General features: G+C 39.1%; 1 protein-coding gene across 4 annotated transcripts in view; it reads left to right on the top strand.

Moving 5' to 3' along the window:
- ADK (adenosine kinase) overlaps positions 1–18513 on the top strand; it is a 286470-nt gene that overhangs the window by 21219 nt on the left and 246738 nt on the right. For all 4 annotated transcript variants that reach the window (XM_068139861.1, XM_068139863.1, XM_068139859.1 and 1 more), the window contains exon 3: positions 12365–12418. In XM_068139861.1, coding sequence (XP_067995962.1) covers positions 12365–12418 — 54 coding nt within the window. The remainder of the gene's footprint in view (positions 1–12364; positions 12419–18513) is intronic.

The following is an 18513-nucleotide window of genomic DNA, read 5'->3' on the forward strand; positions in this document are numbered from 1 at the left end:
CTTAGTGTCTTACATGGCTTCAAGATAGCATACTTCATCTGTTCTTTTTCAAAGTAAGAACTGTAGTTACAAAGTAAATATTTTAATTTCTAATTTGGTTTCCCAGGCCTTCCAGTAGAGGAGGAAAGTGTACAGAATATCACACGTCTCTGGGGAGCTTCATTGTAGAGTTGCTGTGTGGCAAAGAGATCAAAGCCCTTCACACCCCTACCCCCCCCCCCCCCAATCTGATTGCTATAATTTCTTTTTTATTAGAGTGTGTTCCACTGACCTTGTGGTTTGAGTTCTTCACTGGAGCATAATTTTGCTGTGTCACAAGTGATTTTTATTTGTGCAACATTTCTTTCTTTGTACTAGAGAGACTTTTTTTTTTTTTGTAAATTCTGTTTCAATTTTTTCATTCAGAGATAGAGACAGAATGTATTCTAATATGAGGAAAAAGTTCAGTTACAATACTTATGTTTATGCAGCCTAACTGATGTTTTCTGTTTGGAATAGTGTAATGTTACTGCCTTTGTTGGTTTGTTCAGAGTATTAACCTGTCTTACTGCAGAATAGAGCATACTGAACTTCGTCCTGACACCTAAAGCACGTTGCTGTACAAGTCTGACCTCTCCTTAAAGGAAGGAGATGAAAGATTCATTTTCAAGTGTGAAGAAGCTCAACTGAATAGCTGGTAATGCTATTTGTATATGGCATGCAGAGAGTCTTTATGTAGAATAATTCATGAAAATAATCTGTAAGTCTAGGCAGGAGAATCTCAGGATCACATCCAGAACCACCCTAGACTACCTTTGCTGAATAGTATTTTGTTACAATTTCCTTCTGAAAGCAGAGCACCTTGCAGCAGCCATGTATATGGAGATTTCAGTACTAGTGCTGAAAGGATCTTTTGTAGAACTGGTGTAGATTGGTATGAACAACAAATTTTGTAGTGATAATGGCAAGTAGTAGTGAATAACTAGGAATAGAACAGGAGCTTTTCAGTTTATTACTGCTCAGGTTATGTGCATGTTACTTCTAATGGGGTTTTGATAAGTTTTCATGTAAATGAAACTTTAATGCAAGATTGGTAAAGCTGGTTTGTGTTGATGATAAAAATTAACTGGAAATCAATGTTTTATTTTAGTTGAAGAAAATCACCATATAAAGGTCAACAAAATACATTACTAAGTGTAATGAGTATAGAATTCAGACTACCAATTTTCAAAATAATGTACAGAGTGTGTACAGCTTTTTAAAAAGTCTTGCAGGAAGATACTTCAAAATTTTACTGGATTTTGTTTGTTCTGTTTGTTTTTAATCTGTATCTTGGAAGTATTTAAGAATCTTGAATTTTTAGCTTGGCCCTTTATAGTTAAGAAAACTGTTTTGACATGGCCACTACTATATGCTTAAGTCCAGAGTGATAGAGCTGACCCTATTAAATGATCATAGTTTTCCACAGTCTGGTGATTAACAGGCTATGAACTTTCCTGACTTTCTTAATCCCTTTTAATCATTTAAACCTATTATTGTTTTGACTTCAATTTCAAAAGCCTTTTAAATCTGTCTTAGAATATTATTAGCTGATTAAAGCTCTGATTTCCAACTACATTATCAGTGGGGATTCTTGTCTTACTACACTGAATAATTTAGGAACAGCTCTTTGGGGAAATGTTGATCAAGATTGGGGGGAAAAAAAACAACCACCAAAAAACCCAAAGAAACACACACCATTAACAATATGCCTAATAATGTTTGTATTTAAATTAGTAATCATATCCATGCAAAAAATTGGGGGAAAATCCTTGTAATTGATGATGTCGACAATTGTATGTAATTTTTCTCTTAGGTTTCAGAAGTATAATTTAATTTTGCATTGAAATTTAAATCTTTCTGTAGATATTTTGGGTTCTCTTTCATGCAGAAATTCCAAGTTTTTTTCTGAAAAGCAGATGTTTGTATAGCATGTGATACAGCCAAATAACTGTCAAGTAATTTATTTTCAACAACCTTCATACAGAAGTACCTTAACCTTCTCTTGCTATTTTTTCATGTCTCTTTCCCATTTTACAAATGTGAGCTTTACTCCTACCTACAGATCATCTTTCTAAGCTAAACTTTTAGCTATTTGTTTTCTGGTTTAAAAGTAGAAATAATTAGGGAGGCAGACCACTCACTTTGGTTTATTTTGCTGGGTTTTGTTTTTTGTTGTTTGCTGTTTTCCTATTTCTATATTAAAGTAACTAATTTCTTCAATATTTAATATGAACTGGAAGCTCAGGTCCAGTTAGGTATAGGTTATGACACCTGGTTTCCCACCTCTCTGCACTACTACTCTGTGGGATGCCTTTTTCCTTGCCCATGTTTTTATTTTTTTATTTGCCTACTTGGCTCTGCATCGCTTCTCTATTCTGAAGTTACTGTGTTTGAATGGGTTCATCATTCTGTCCATTAGAATGTTCTGTTGTCACTACGTACCATCGCCAGTCTACTGTCATCCATGGATTTCATCAGTCGCTACTGTCCTTAATTCGAGATTGCTCATAAATGTGTGGTATAGTATTGGATCTAGCACTGATCCACGTTGAAGTCAATCTGAGGTGTGCATTGTCTCACAGCCCTAACACTTTCCTAAAGGAGCATCTGAAAAGTCTGTGAGGCAGTTTTCTCTTTTGTTACTGCAAGTGGACTGTTGCAAGACTTAGATTATTCTGGAAGCAGGCTTTCTTTGGGATTGTATTACTGTCATGAAACCCTTCCTTAGTCTTTCAGTTTTTTAAAGAAGCGATTCTGGATTTACAGTTTGTATACAAACCAGTATTTACTTGGGATTTTCCCCTGAAATTGTCATCCTAGATTAAAAATGAATTGCCATCAGCTGAAATTGATCAAGAATTTTTGTTGTCAATTTGAGGCCAGGAAAGAGTGTAAGAGCAGCAGACACCAGATACCCTGTTAAGGAATATGAGGCTAAAGGGGAGAGAAATTTTGAGGGAATGGGGAGTGTAGTGCCTTTCAGATGCTGAAGTTGGGATACTTTAGCAAAGGAGTAGAAGAATTTGGGGGGGGGGGGGAGGGGGGAAGAAAAAACAAATGTATTAGATGAACAACATAAGAGCAATGCAAGTCAAGCAAGAGACTGCGTGAACTCCCAGGGTATGAATCAAAGCCATTCACAGTTCGTTGTTTGTTTGTTTGGGTTTTTTTGCATCTGGTCTGTGGTGAATTTGGCTGCTGAATTTATACATAATGTGTGGTCTGCGTTGTAGGTTTTTTGTTGTTTTCATCTTGATTTAGAAAATGCACATCCTCTACAGTCTGGCTCAGCAAGCTTTTAAGTTCATGATGCAAACAAATACAGGAGATGATGCTTACACTCCATAGTTGTGTATAGCAAAGAGATTACTTGGCTAATCAGAAGAGTAAAGCTGCATTAGACTTAGCTGAAATTTGTAAGCAACTGTCACCTTGTCAGAAATGCAGAAATGCTGCCTTGCTGTAAGTAATATTTTACTACTGTAGGAAAAGCAGTTAACTCACTGTCTTTTGATCTCTGTACAAATTAATTCAGAAGAAATGGAGTTAGCAGCTATGGCAGCATTACTCATTCTGTGTGATAAACTACAGATGGAAGTTCAGAAACAGGCTGACCTTCTTTACCCATCCTCCGTAAGTCTGATAGAAGTATTTTGGGAGCTTCTGTTTGGTTTGTTGTGTGTAGTGGTCTGTAAATGCTCATGTGGATGCACTGTTGTAGCAGGTTCACATATGGCTGAGCAATCCTGTGGGATGTGTTAACTGTGTGTGGTAGAAAGCAGTCAATACAGTCTGAAAAAGGACATGTGAGCACCAGTGTCCCACAGGCTGGTTGTCCTAGTTTTTGCAAGATTAATAATTAAGAAAAGCCAAAAGAAAAAGGATTGCATGTCTTTTTTTAGAACAGTGGAAGTAGCCTTAACTTCACTTGCAAGGTGAAGCAACGTAAATCATTCTTACAGAAACTTCAGATGAATCTGAAATATAAGACAACTATACTGAAGTCCTTAAGGTTTCTTAATGGCTTTGAAAATTTTTGTAGAAATGCTTCTACAGAGCTTTGTTTTAGAAGCTTTTTTGATGAGCATTTTACAGCATAAATTCTACTTGTTCAGTTAATATGACCAATATTCTGTAGGTCTCTGAGAGAGAAATCACACTGTTCCTTTTTTTATGATTTATCTGCAAAGTTCAAGGGACATGCTGGAAATCTCTCTTCATACATTCTGTTTTTAGTCAGTCTGGGAAATAATGCAGCAAACTATGTCAAATAAAATAAACTTATGTGTTAGCAAAGCCCAAGTGTATTTAAAGGGAAGAAAGATTAATCAGAGCCATGTGCTGTGGCATGAAGTTCATATTTATTTGTACATCAAAGGCGGCAGAGGAATGTCTGCAGAGATCTATGTTTAGCGCTTCCTATGGTGCTTTACTGTCACAACTTAGTATTGCTTGGAATAGTGTTGTGGGTGGTTTTTTTTAATGCTGACTACTCACACTAATGGTTAATGCACAAAAATTCTTCTGTCTCTAGTGTCCTGATCCTTCACAAGTATTAGTGAAAATATTGCTTATATATATACAGGTTTCTGTACTTCTTTGGGTAGTGCACATGATAGAGATTTCATCTGGGTTCTTCTGGCCCACACAGCAGTGTCTATGTTGGTGCTGATTTGTGCAAATTTTTAGTCTATCGTTTCTATATAAATTTATGCTTAGGTTGGTAGATTCAAGTCAGAAGTTTTGAAAGGTGATTTAGTTTTGAAAAAATTCTGAAAAACAAAAATTAAAATGTTTGCCCATTACCAGTTTTTATGTTAAGTCTTAGGACAGGTGAGTTTTACCAGCTTTTCAGGAAATTCTTGTTCACAGGGCAGATCTGAACTTGATACTCAGCTGGAGTATTCCAGCAGCACATAATTAGTGCAGGTTGTGTTTTCTTTTGATTTGGTTAAGACTGTAAAATTGGATGCTGCCTGAAGGGAGCCATGCCTTATGGATGTTTGCTACATGAAAAACATGACTGTAAAAATGCTGACTACAGGAAAGATGAGGACAGGCTTTTTAGTGGAGCCTGTTGTGACAAGATAAGGGGTAATGTTTTTGAGCTAAAGATTGTAGATTAGGACTGAAAAAATTTTCTTCCTTATCTAATGAGGGTGGTGAAATACTGGAACAAGTTATCCGGAGAGATGGCAGGTGTCCCGTCTCTGGAAACATACAAAGTCAGGTTGAATGAGGCTCTGAGCAACTTGATTTAAAGGCATTCTTGTTGTCTACAGAGGGATTTGACTAAATGAGCTTTAAAAGTCCCTTTCATCCCAAAGCATTCTATGATTTTGTGATATGTAGCTGTATGTACAGCAAAATTTCCTGAACACCATTCTGGCTGTGTATAATATCTATCCTCAACCTGCAATAATCTTTTAATCTGGGTCTGTGCTACTTCATTTTCAGTAATGCAGAAAGGGAAAATATTTAAGATTAATGTATTTGTGAATTTATAATTAATGGCTTGGGTGACAAAATTTGTTTATATTTATGTATTTGCATGAACATAAAATTCAGTTCTGAGACCGTAGCAATTAATAAAGAAGAAAATAACATGAAGTTGAGGTCTGAGTTCTGGTAGTGTTACTAGTCACAATACACACGTGATGAAAGAATAGAATGGAATGGAATGATCTGGGTTGGAAGGGGTCTCCAAAGGTCATCTAGACCAGTGCCTTCTGCAGTACACAGGGGCCTCCTCAACTAGATTGGGTTGCCTAGAGCCCTGTTGCATGTCACCTTGAATATCTCCAGGGATGGGGCCTCAACCACCTCCCTGGGCAACCTGTTCTGGTGTTCCACTACCCTTATGGTAAAGAACCTGTTCCTAACATCCAATCTTAATCTGCTCTTCTCTAGTTTGATCCATTGCCCCGTATCCTATCACTCTAGGCCTTTGTAAACAACCTCTCTATGAAGATTGAGAGGCTTAGGATAGCTTTGTCCTGATAAGACAATAATTAAGATTAAATTTCAAGATTTTTTTTTTTGTTGTTGTTTTGGTCACTGAGATATATTCCTGTGTTTGTTAGTGGTGTGAATTCATGGAGTAAGTAATGGGAGGCACTCAAATTGCTTTGTTCAGCAGGCTAATTTAGATGTCCTGTATTACTGTGCTGCATTGTAGTCAGAGGACAGAGGGATGCTTTTCCAGAGCATGAGTTAAAGTTGGGTCTTTGTTTCTTGGTGAAACATAGGATTAGGTTGCTTTTTTGTCCTGACAAATGCTTAAACATACCTTTTGTAAACAGTTTGGAAAGAATAATGTTAAAAAAAATTATCTTGACACTAAAGACAGTAATATAAAGCAATGAGAAACTTCTTCCTTAAGATGCAGTTAGAGGGTGGGTAATGAATGACTGTCTGTTAGCTCCAGTCTGCAGCTGGGGCACTTGAGCTTTGACAGAACAGAGTATTTTGGAGTAACTATGGTACGGTGACATCTAGAGGTTAGACCAGGATGATGTGGTTCAAGAATTCCATGAGGAGCTAAGTTTGGGGAGAAAGCTGCTGTCTTTCAAATGTGGAAGTTTTACCTATTAATAAATAATCAGCCTATTGGCCTGTCAGAAGCCATCAGCTGTGATGCTCAAAAGGCTGGGAGTGTATATCTGGGTAGGCAGCTGCACTAGTTTGGTGGAAATAGGCAGCTGTGCAGTGTGATAATTGCTGCAGTTGGGGCACTTTTTCTGGTCATCTTCATGACTGTGTTCAGCTTCCTATTCAAAGGGGGTGACTGGAACATTGTCTACTCTTCCAGTAGGTGAAGGACATACCAAAGTGCTAAAATGTATATTTTTTGGTATGTACTGCAGTTTTTGACACCTATGGTATTGCAGTCTACCTTTGCATGTTTTTGTTCTCGGGTCCCCATTTTGTAATATGATCTTGCGCAGTGATGAGGAGACTATTAACATTTTGAAATGGTGTCAAAGTCTGGCACTGGATAGGTGAAAAGAATAAACCATTATTTAATGTTCTAGGATGTGTTGAACATTGAATTTCACAGGGCAGAACACAGGAAAAAAGAGTGAAGCTGTAGTTCCTTCAGTTCTTTTGCCCACTTCCATAGCATATTTGCTTCTTTTCTCCTTACTAGTTTAATACCAGGTGTGTAAGTGTATAATACACGTGCAGTATGTTGTTCTGGTTGCTTGGATGGTTTTAAATATCCTTATTTTAAGTTGTTCAACTGCATGTCTTTGGCTTCAATTTTGCATCTAGTATCCGTGGCTCCTAAAATGCATTTTGGAGAAATTCTCCCAAATCTAACCTTTGTGAATTAGGGAGAGCCAGCTGGTTCTTAACAACCTTACTGATGAAACACATACTGGGAAATACTATGTAAATTTTTCACTATGCTGGTTGGGCATTTAAATTTATTAAATGCTTCAGCAGCCATTTATGAAACGTAATATGCATCATGTCTTAATGCATAAAATGCTAATAAGAGTTTGAACTCGGCATGCACGTCCCTTTGTGGGACATTTCCTTTGCCAAGTTGCTATCAAGGCAGCAACTTTAGGGGTTAGGAAGAATGTTTTTAAAATGCCATTTTCATTGTGAAAGAAAAGATGGGTGGTGGTAAAAAAAGATTAGGTAAGCTAAAGTTCACCAAAGGAACCATTTTTTAAACCTCAGGGATAGCAACTGTGTCCCTTCTGCACCCCTCTGTGGTATGCCAGTAACATCCACTGGGTGAAAATCACACATCTGTTAAACAGCATTCCCATTGTGATGCTTTATGTAGCTGACTTACTAGTCTAATAGTGAAGGGTTTAATTTGCTGTCTGGTTTTTATGGTGGTTTTTGTGTTGTTTTGTTTTTTTTCTCTCTCAGTTTAACTGGGGGTTAAATTGTGATTTAGAGAGGAAAAAAGTGAAGGAACAAGGAATCTGGAAATTTGAAAAAGCTGTAATATAAATACTATTTCTGTATCTCAGCAAATGAAATTATATTCAGTTCTAGATGAAGTAGCCTGATTTCTGTTCAGTGAAAAATCCTGCAGTGTTATTTGTAGGGAAGAAGGGTTACAACTTTACGTGGGTATAGTTTTAATGGGCAAAATTATCTCCATTTAGAAAATGGACTGTATATGAGCCAAAGGTTTATCTGTCTATTACAGGCAGACCCTTTTAACAAATAATGTAATTTCATTTTAAGTAAGATTGCAGATTTAGTGTCCTTTGACTTCTGCAAGGTACTCTTTTTAGAATTTTCCAGTATCAATAGAAGTCTTAAGTCAGGACAAATCACAGAATGTTAGAGGTTGGAAGTGACCTCCAGAGATCAAATCTGACACCCCTGCCAAAAGCAGGATCGCCTAGGGTAGTCCACACAGGAACACATCCAGGCGAGTTTTGAAAGTCTTCAGAGAAGGAGACTCTACAACCCCTCTGGGCAACCTGTTACAGTACTCTGTCACCCTCACTGTAAAGAAATTTCTCCTCATATTGAGGTGAAATCTACATTCAAGTTTGTATCTGTTGTTCCTTGTCTTATTACGGTGCACCACTGAAAATAAATTGGCTCCCTCCTCTTGACACCCACCCCTCAGATATCTATAGACATAGATGAGATCCTTTCTCAGTCTTCTCAAGATAAAACAGCTCCAGGTCTCTTAGTCTGTCTTCATAGGGGCAATGCTCAAGTCCCATGATCATCCTCATGGTTCTCTGTTGAACTCCTTCCAGCAGATCCCTGTCTCTCTTGAGCTGGGGAGCCCAAAACTGGACACAGTATTCCAGGTGTGGTCTCACCAGGGCAGAGTAGAGGGGGAGAAGAACCTCCTTGGACCTGCTGGACACACTTGATCCACCTCCAGGTACCATTGGCCCTCTTGGCCACAAGGGCACTTTGTTGTCCCATGGTGAACTTGCTGTCTGCTAGGACTCAAAGGTCTTTCTCTGTGAAGCTGCTTTCCAGCAGGGCAGCCCCTAACCTGTACTGGTGCCTGCTGTTACTCCTCCCCAGATGTGGGACCCTGCACTTGTCCTTACTGAACTTCATGAGGTTTGCCTGCACCCAGCTCTTCAGCCTGTCCAGATCTCATTGGCTGCACAGCCTGATGGGGTGTCAGCCACCCCCCCAGTTTTGTATCATCAGCAAACTTGCTGAGGGTACTCTGAATCCTCTCGTCCAGGTCATTGATGAAGATATTGAACAAAACTGGACCCAATACTGATCCCTGGGGAGCACCACTGGCCACAGGCCTCCAAGCTGATTCTGTGCCACTCATGACAACCCTCTGAACTCTGCTGAGTCAGTTTTCAATCCACCTCACGGACCAGTCATCTACACCACATTTCTTGATCTTTTCTATGAGGATATTATGGGAGACAGTATCAAAAGCCTTACTAAAGTCAAGGTATATGACATCTGCTGCTCTTCCCTCGTCTACCTGTTTGGTCATGGTTGTGTGGAAGGCTATCAGATTAGTCAAGCAAGATCTCCCCTTGGCAAATCCATGTTGGCTACTTGTTGTCTTCCATGTGGTTAGAGATGACCTCCAGCATGAGCTACTCCATCATCTTTCCAGGGATGGAGGTGAGGCTGACTGGTCTGTAGTTGACTGGGTCTTTCTTCTTGCCTTTTTTGAAGACTGGAGTGATACTCTCTTTCAGTCGTCTGGCAGCTCTCCTGTTCTCTCTGACTTTTCAGAAATGATGGAGAGAGGCTCAGTAACAGTATCAGCAGCTCTCTCAGCGCTCATGGATGCACCCCATCAGGGCTCATGGATTTGTGTATTTTCAGTTGGTACAAGTGATCTCTAACCCAGTCCTGACTGACTAGTGGAGTGTCCTTCTCCCTCCATTTCTGCCCCCTTGCTTCCAGAGACTGGGGTTCCTGAGGGCCAGTCTTAGGACTAAAGACTGAGGCAAAGGCGGCATTCAGTAACTCTGCCGTCTCTGCATCTCTGTTACCGTATCTGACATATAATTCAATAGTGGGCCCACCTTTTCCTTGCTCTTCCTTTTGTCATTGATGTATTTGAAAAAGCTGCTCTTGTTTTCTTTCATCTCCCTGTCAAGACTCAGCTCCAAGAGAACCTTGGCCTTTCTTGTCACATCTCTATATTCCCAGGCAATATTTCTATAATCCTCCTAGTTGATCAGACTTTTTTTCCACATATTGTAAACCTCCTTTTTCTTCTTGAGTTTTCCCAAAAGCTCCCTGCTTATCTGTGCTGTTCTCCTGCCTCCTTTACTTGATTATTTTTTTTCAAGGAAATTCTTTTTTCTTGAGCTTGGAGGAGGTAATGTTTTAATAGTAGCTGTTTTGGGCTTTCCTTCCTTCCAGAGCCCTAGCCCACTGGCTATTTCTAAGTAAGGTTTTGAAGAGGGCAAAGTTAGCTCTCTTCAAATCCAGGGTTGAAATTTTACTTATCACCCTGCTTTTTTTGTCTGTTGTTATTAAACTCTAACATGTTGTGGTCATTACAGCCAAGATTACCCCCAACCTTAATATCTATAACCAGTACTGCTTGGTTTGTTAATACAAGGTCCAGCACTGCGTTTCTCCTCATTGGTTCTTCAACTACCTGCAGCAGAAAGTTGTCATTAATAGTTGACTCTATGATCTTTCCAACTAGTTTTAGAGTGATGGAAGTCACCCATGAGCTCCAGGGCACTTGATCTTGAGGCTATTTCCAGCTGCCTGTAGAGGGCCTCATTGACAGCTTCTTCCTGGTTTGGTGGCCTGTAGTAAACACCCACAACTGTATCGCTTATGTTTGCATGTCCCTTGACTCTTACCCATAAGCTTTCAATGCTTTCATCATCTCCCCCCAGGGCTAAGCTTAATGCATTCTAGTTGCTTACTCACATGGCAATATTGGGGAGATGTAGTGGCATTATGAAAAGACTGATAGTGGGCTAGAGTCTTTTTCATTTAAGAAAGAGCCTCACACTATTCACTACAGAAAACAATTTGAATTCAATGTAAGATCACAACAGTTAAAATTTTGCTAGGAGGGTAAAGTATAAAGAAGACTAGGCAGTTAAACCAAGTGACCTGAACCTGTTACTGAAGAGTGTGTTACAGTATAGTCTATTTACTGTAAGAGTCAAATACTACCCTTGCTTTTAGAAAGAGAATTTGGGTGGACTCCACTGTATCCTGATTAGAAGTGACTACCTGAAGCATTTATCAGTAAAGTGAATAAATGGTTGCAAACCAGCAGGATACTATGGCAAATAACCTAAGGCAGTCTCTGCATATGTACTCAAGACAAATGGGTTGGTCATTTGGTCCCTTCTGTGTTTGAATGCAGCACTGGTAAGCTTGAGAATGGGTTAATGCTTGCATTTTAAATGAATGCTGGAAAAACAAGTTTCAGAAGATACCATAAAATGTTACAAAAAATCCATTTGCAAGATAATTTGATGCAGCGTAATTTATGGTTGTGCATGGTTGGCTGGAGCAAGCAAAACCAGCAAAGGGACAGTGGGAATCTGCCATGTGAATGGTTAGCTGTCTGCGGAACTATTAAATGAACACTCCTAGCTGCTTACTAGCTGTGACTGTCATATAAACCAATCAACCAGAACACCCACAGCAAACAAACCCTAAAAACCAAGTTCCCTGGAAAACCATAGCAGTTAGATTTGTAGAATGTTTTGAAATGGCAAAAGGTTTTGCTCTGAGGCGGAACAAAAGTGAGGTCACTGAAAGGTTCTCACTCAAGTGAGTGACAGCGCAGTCTGCAGCATGACTGCTAGTAGTAGCAGCCCTTGTTCAGGGAGACTGTGTTCCTTTTTCCGTCTGATTCACGCAGTGTGTAGACAACGTATTCTGTTAAATCGTTAGTGAATAGAGTTTCTTTCTCTTGAGGGACTCCAGAAATTTTCCTAAATAGCCCATTGTTATAGTATATTTTTTCCATAGAATGTTTTTTGTATTGATAGTTTTATTTGCTACAGGGGTAACACTACAGCCAGTTTTAGTGTTCATATCATCTGTATTCCTCACTGTCTTGTTTTTTCAGATCCAAAATATAAGATCAGTGTACAGTTTATAGTATGAAGATTTTTTTTTATATATAGCAAGCCAAAATATCTGATATAATTTGAAGCTGTGATATAAAGCAAAAGTTCTGCGTGATGTTAAGTTTAATTTAATATAAATTATTACGTATATAAGACTTTACTCTGATGTCTTTACAATACTTGAGGTATCCAAGTCAACAAATACTACAGAGTTGAATAATTTGCCAGTTTGAAACTACAGAACTACTTTTTATGGATGTATTCTCAAAGCAGTAACTTCTTCTTGTGTTTGTTTGTTTTTCAAGGTATGGACTGAAGCCAAATGACCAAATTTTGGCAGAGGAGAGGCACAAAGAACTGTAAGCTCTTTTATGGTGCTATACGTGCGTGTTATAGGTATTTACTTTTCTGTACATTAATACATTATTATCAAGGACAGTTGGTTGTACAACTTGTCTGAAAACTAATTGCTTAAAAAAAACAAAGTAAAGATGTTTTTTCAGTAATTTGTTTTACAAATTCTTTGCTTAACTGCAGTTGGTGCACTTGCAACTTAAATGTCTCAGTGTTCATAGTTCATGTTTTATGTATGACAGTGGTTACTCTAGCAGCTACTGCCTGCCTGCGCTGGGTTGGACTAGATCACCTTTGGAGGTGCCTTCCAACCCAGACCACTCTATAATTCTGTGATTCTATGTTTATGTCTGACAGAAATGAAACCAAAAATCTTTTATTTTTGTTTAGTTTCTTTTCAGGTTCAAAATTAACTCATTTCATTTTGAGTACTTATGTTGTATCATGGTCATTTCCACTTTTGAAAGTTCTCATCAACATAATTGGGTTGTGGTGTGGAGTGTAGCTAAGAGCCACCAGTGCCCTGTCAGTTATATGCCTATTTTGGATTATCTGATGTTTGTAGCCTGAAAACTAAAATATGATCCAGCATTGAATAAACCTTTCTTTTGTCTTTAGGCAGAAGTATCTCTAGGAAGCTTAATCAAACATCACAATAACTGCATATTTAATTAGTTTGCTCCTTCATTTAAAGACTTGTCCAAACCAAAGAAGCTTGAAATTGAATTCTAATTTTCAGATAGTCTTGCATGCTCAGGAAAAATAACCTTAATTTTTCATTTTGATACTATGCCCTAAAATGCAAAAGCTCTACAGCTGAGTTGAACGCAAATACTGGGTACTGTGCATAAGCATGTATGTGTGTGTTTGGAAATGCACACTGAAATGACCAGTAGGTATTGTCTAGGTATAGGGGATTGGAGTTCTGAGTTTCTGTCTGGTTTTGAAACCTTTGTAGGGGGTATATGTGTGGCTTATGGGTGCTTTTTTTTTTTTTTAACCTTCCCTTTCTTTGGTGTGTTGTTTTGTTTCTTTCTTTTGTGATTTTTGTGTTGTTTTGTGCCTTTTCTGTTGTTGGCGTTAGTGGTGTTTAGGTTCTTTTGGGGTTGGTTTTTTTTCACGTGTGTGTTTGTTGTTTTTTTGTGTGTGGGTTGGTTTGTTTTTTTCCCCCCAGATTTTGGAACACATACTCAAAGCACGTATAGAGTTCAAAAGTTGAGGGGAATTATCAGAACATGGTATGCTTTCTCTGATGTCTAATTAGTCCTATCCAGTGTTACTACATTAAATGGTAGAAAAGTAATCCCTAAATATAAGAAAGCACAACTGGAACGTTCCTGCTCATTTGTACATGTAAGCATACAGGTTGCATAAAGCCAATTCTATAATGCTTTGTGTTTCAAAATGTAGTTAAAAAATTCTCTTGTTCTTAAAGCTTTCAATTATGTGAAGTAATTGTCTGTCTTATTACTGCTGTTTTTATTCTTGCTCATTAATACCACTGGCTAAAGAACTATATTCAGTGCATGAACTCCAGGTTTCTTCTTGCCTCATTCACCTTTCTCCATGAGCTACCTGGAAAATACTCAATGTAAATGTCCTCTTTGCTACCCCTCCAATCTGTATTTTTTAACTGGTTTGTTGTTTTTAACGAAGTTAGTTGATACAAAAGACTTTGGAAAATGCTTCATTTGTGAGCCCTTACATAATGTTATTCACTGTCTTGTCCATGATGGCTAGTTAAGTATTTTGTATTTCCAAAGAAGATACACAGTTTTAGTATTATTTTTGTATTTCTTCCTTTCAAGATAAAGATAGTGGGGAATTAGGTCATTTTTGTGTATGTATGCATGCTTAAAGATAAGAAACCCACTTTTTTAATCTTTTTTTCTCTTCACACACACATTCCTCCCTCCCCTCCCATTTTGGACTTTAAGCTCTTGCACAGAGTTGTCTGTTTCTGTTACTGGACTAGCATTTTTTGCATTATTTCATAGTACATCCAAATGACTTTATGTGTAAAATGAGGTGACTGTATCAGATTAAGATGTCAAGCTTTTCCCATGTCAAAAGTTTGGATGTTTCTCAGTAAGGTCATACTGATTTCAAACACTGAAAATATATTCTAGTATCAGGATTTAATTCCTTTGGGGAAAAAACCCAAACAAACTAACTTGCTAAGTGCCTTAGTGTTTGAACTACTAGTGAAATAATATTTCTATGTTCTTTCAGAGTGGAAAAAGACATTCAGTTTAGGTTTGTACATCATCATAATGTATTTATGAAATTCAAACTGCTTGAACGTCAGACAAAAGACAGGCAACAGCCGTTGCCTTTGATCAATCAATATGGTGGTTTTACACTGAGCACTTCCTCTAATGACAGAACAGTTCTGGACAGCATGATTGTGATTAACCCATTAAATATGTTAGACCATATAAAAAGAGATAAACTGCAAGTATTAAAAGGACTAGCATGTTGAGGGGTTAAACAGAAGTTAAATAACATACAGATCTGTATTTTGGACAGGTCAAGTTGTACTGCGTACGCAAGCTTTGTTTGCACAATAGATACTGAATAAACTGAACATTTTGATCTGAGCTGTTGCATTTAAAGATATTTAAACACACTAGAATCCCATTTGAGCTCTTTATTTTCAGTGTGTTCCATATTAGTTACTGGCATATTTATAGCATAGTCACTTCTTAAATTGAAGGGTTGGACTCCTTTTAAATAAAGAAAATTCAATAAACTTGAAGTTCTACAGGATCAGTGCTGGGCCCCATGCTCTTTAACATCTTTATTGATGATCTGGATGAGGGCATTGAGTCCATCATCAGTAAATTTGTGGACGACACCAAGCTGGGGACAGGAGTTGATCTGCTGGAGGGTAGAGAGGCTCTGCAGAGGGACCTGGACAGGCTGGACAGATGGGCAGAGTCCAACGGAATGAGATTTAACACATCCAAGTGCCGGGTTCTGCACATTGGCCACAACAACCCCATGCAGTGCTACAGGCTGGGGTCAGAGTGGCTGGAGAGCAGCCAGGCAGAGAGGGACCTGGGGGTGCCGGTTGATGATAGGCAGAACATGATTCTGCAGGCAGCCAAGAGGGCCAATGGCAACCTGGCCTGTATCAGGAACAGTATGGCCAGCAGGAGCAGGGAGGTCATTCTGCCCCTGTACACTGCACTGGTTAGGCCACACCTTGAGTACTGTGTCCAGTTCTGAGCCCCTCAGTTTAGGAAGGATGCTGACTTGCTGGAACAAGTCCAGAGAAGAGCAACAAAGTTGGTGAGGGGTCTGGAACACAAGCCCTATGAGGAGAGACTGAAGGAGCTGGGGTTGCTTAGCCTGGAGAGGAGGAGACTCAGGGGTGACCTTACTGCTCGCTACAACTACCTGAAGGGAGGTTGTAGACAGGTGGATGATGGTCTCTTCTCTCAGGCAGTCAGTACCAGAACAAGAGGACACAGTCTCAGGCTGCACCAGGGGAAGTTTAGGCTCGCAGTGAGGAGAAAGTTCTTCACTGAGAGAGTCATTAGTCATTGGAATGGTCTGCCTGGGGAGGTGGTGGAGTCACCATCCCTGGAGGTGTTCAAGAGGAGATTGGACGTGGCACTTGGTGCCATGGTCTAGTCATGAAGTCTGTGGTGACAGGTTGGATTCAATGATCCTCGAGGTTTCTTCCAACCTTGGTGATCTACCCCACCTGCCCCAAGCAGCTCCTGAAATGAAAGCACACAAGGTGAAGGTTACTGTTCTGCAGCTCAGCCATGAGCTCCCCAGCTTGCTTCCATGAAAAATTAGCAGTTAGCTCAAACCATTTTAACTGATGATCAAGCCAAGCATGCTGATGTCATAGTGAATCAGAAACAGTTGTATTTGTTTTCAGTCTGGTTTGTTATTCTGCAGCAAGAATAACAAAGATCAGTGAACAGAGGGATCTTCAGTTTGCACAGGTGTTTTAAAAGGTAAGCATGCGCTTGTGGCTGTACAGATACCCTGGGCATGTTTCCTAACTCCCCCAACCCAACTGATGCTTTATGGAAGGAAAAAAACTCATTCATCCTGTAAGACTGCTGGGGAAACTTAGACATACTAAGGTTGGTGAGGCCTTACTGTTGCAGATTCCTCCCCCCCCTTTTAAGAATAGCACATAAATTCTGAGAAAAATGGAAGTATTTCTGCTGGCCTTTGTGTAGCTCGTTTAGAAGAGGTGCTCCTATTTTTAGTTCTTAGAACTGGACTGTATGACTTTACTGAAGGTCATATTAACCAAGTGTAGGTGCGTGTGTATGCATGTTGCCTAGGCTGTGTTGTTTCTTGTTCTTTCTTTAAAAAAAACAAACACAAACCCCAAAACAAAACTATGGTTCCACATCAGAGATTTTTGAGAATAATTCTAAGCTACCTGCAGCAAGTGATGGGGAGCAATCTAAACTGTCTTGATATTAAAGTGGAAACAACTGATTTCTTTACCCAGTGCCCAGTATAGAGTCCATTTTCACTGTGTACAGTGGTGTTGGGTGTTTTCAGTAATACTTTCTTTTACTAAAATGTGGGCTGTAGCAAAATCCTGGTAGCTTGACTAGTTGTTACGAATAGACAAATCAAATATATTCATTGTGAGTCTTAAAAGCATTGTTTGGAGTTTAGTGGTACCACGGAGTCCGTAAGCAATGTTTCTGGACACTTGTTTTCATACAATTCTGACAGTTGGTTGTACAATTTTATAAACTGTTTTGTTTAACCAGTTTTAGCCATGATGGAGCACTTAAATCTTTTTTTTGGAAGGTAGGTGAAGGAGAAAGCAAACATGGCAGCTATTTTGTACCCCCTGGCCACCTTTACTTTGAAAATGTGCCTTTTTACAGTGATAAAGACCCTGAGGAGAAAAAGAGGAAGAAGGTAAGTGTAAGCTTCCTTTCTCTTCTGTCTGATGTATTGCAGTCAGAAGGGGAAGGTAGATGGATTCTTTGCTGAGAGAAATTACCTGATATTTCATGCTTTACTATGTACTTGTTATGTAAATACTTCTTCATAGTGCAACTGAGCAAGGGAGAGAGGGACTCAAGCTTCAGAATAGCTATTTGTGTGAGTGCCGTTTCGAATTGTGTAACATCTGTGTTTCTTGCCTGTGTCTGGGTTTGCAGTACCAAAATGTATGGGAGTGAGTACTGGAAGGGTGAATCTTGGAGGCATAATAGGGCTGTTAGGGGATTACAGAGTGCCTGTGTGATGCTTGGGAAAGAGTAGAGACATCCATTGTAGGGATTTAGAAATAGTCTGGGTATGTTAGGAAGCTAGGGGATGTGAAAAGGATTTGAACCTCTTTATAGGACTGTTGTAGTGGAGTTTCCTTGTATATGGGGTTTTACCTTGTGTAAATGTCTATTTATCTCAGCACTTAAGTGCAAAAGCTAGGGATCTGAACCCAAAACTCATTTATTATGCAGTGGCCTCATTGATGGCTCAACATGCAGTGAGACAAATGCTGGGAACGTAAGGGGGTGCAACTCTAATGCTTTTGGAAGCAACCCAGCTGCAGTATTTTTTGCCACTAGAGGGTGTAGCTTATCTTCAGTAACACTTTCAAAGATCCTTCCGTAAATGTGGCTTTTAGGATTTGATGTCCTGTTGGTGTCTAGGCTCTCTAAAATACCTCTCTTTATCTGCCCTGTTTCCTCTCCCCCCATCCCCAAAAAAAAACCCAAAACCCAAACCAAAACAAAAAACCTGAAAAGGAAGGGAGAAAGTTGTTTTGGGGGGAAGAGATCAGAAATACTAAGCTTTAAATCTTTTGTCAGCCTACTCAATATGTGCTGAACAACTTAGATGATTTGTAAGGTTGTGGAGTTGCATGAACCTGTCTCAGATGTCTGACAAAGCCATTGGGTTACTTTATATAACTCAGTTTAATTACATTTAAGGTGATTAATGTGTAATATGAAATGTGATTTGGCAGTGAACTCATGGAAAACTGTTATGGCAGTAAAAAGGTGTCCAGCTTCATGAGAAAGCTTACCAGTTCTGATCTTTGTGCAGCTTTACTTTAGATTTCCTACTGATTTTTGCAGATTGAGCTATCATATTGGCC

The sequence above is a fragment of the Melanerpes formicivorus genome, unplaced genomic scaffold, assembly GCF_026170545.1.
Source record: "Melanerpes formicivorus ecotype bairdi unplaced genomic scaffold, bMelFor1.0.p_v2 SCAF_6, whole genome shotgun sequence".
NCBI lineage: Eukaryota > Metazoa > Chordata > Aves > Piciformes > Picidae > Melanerpes > Melanerpes formicivorus.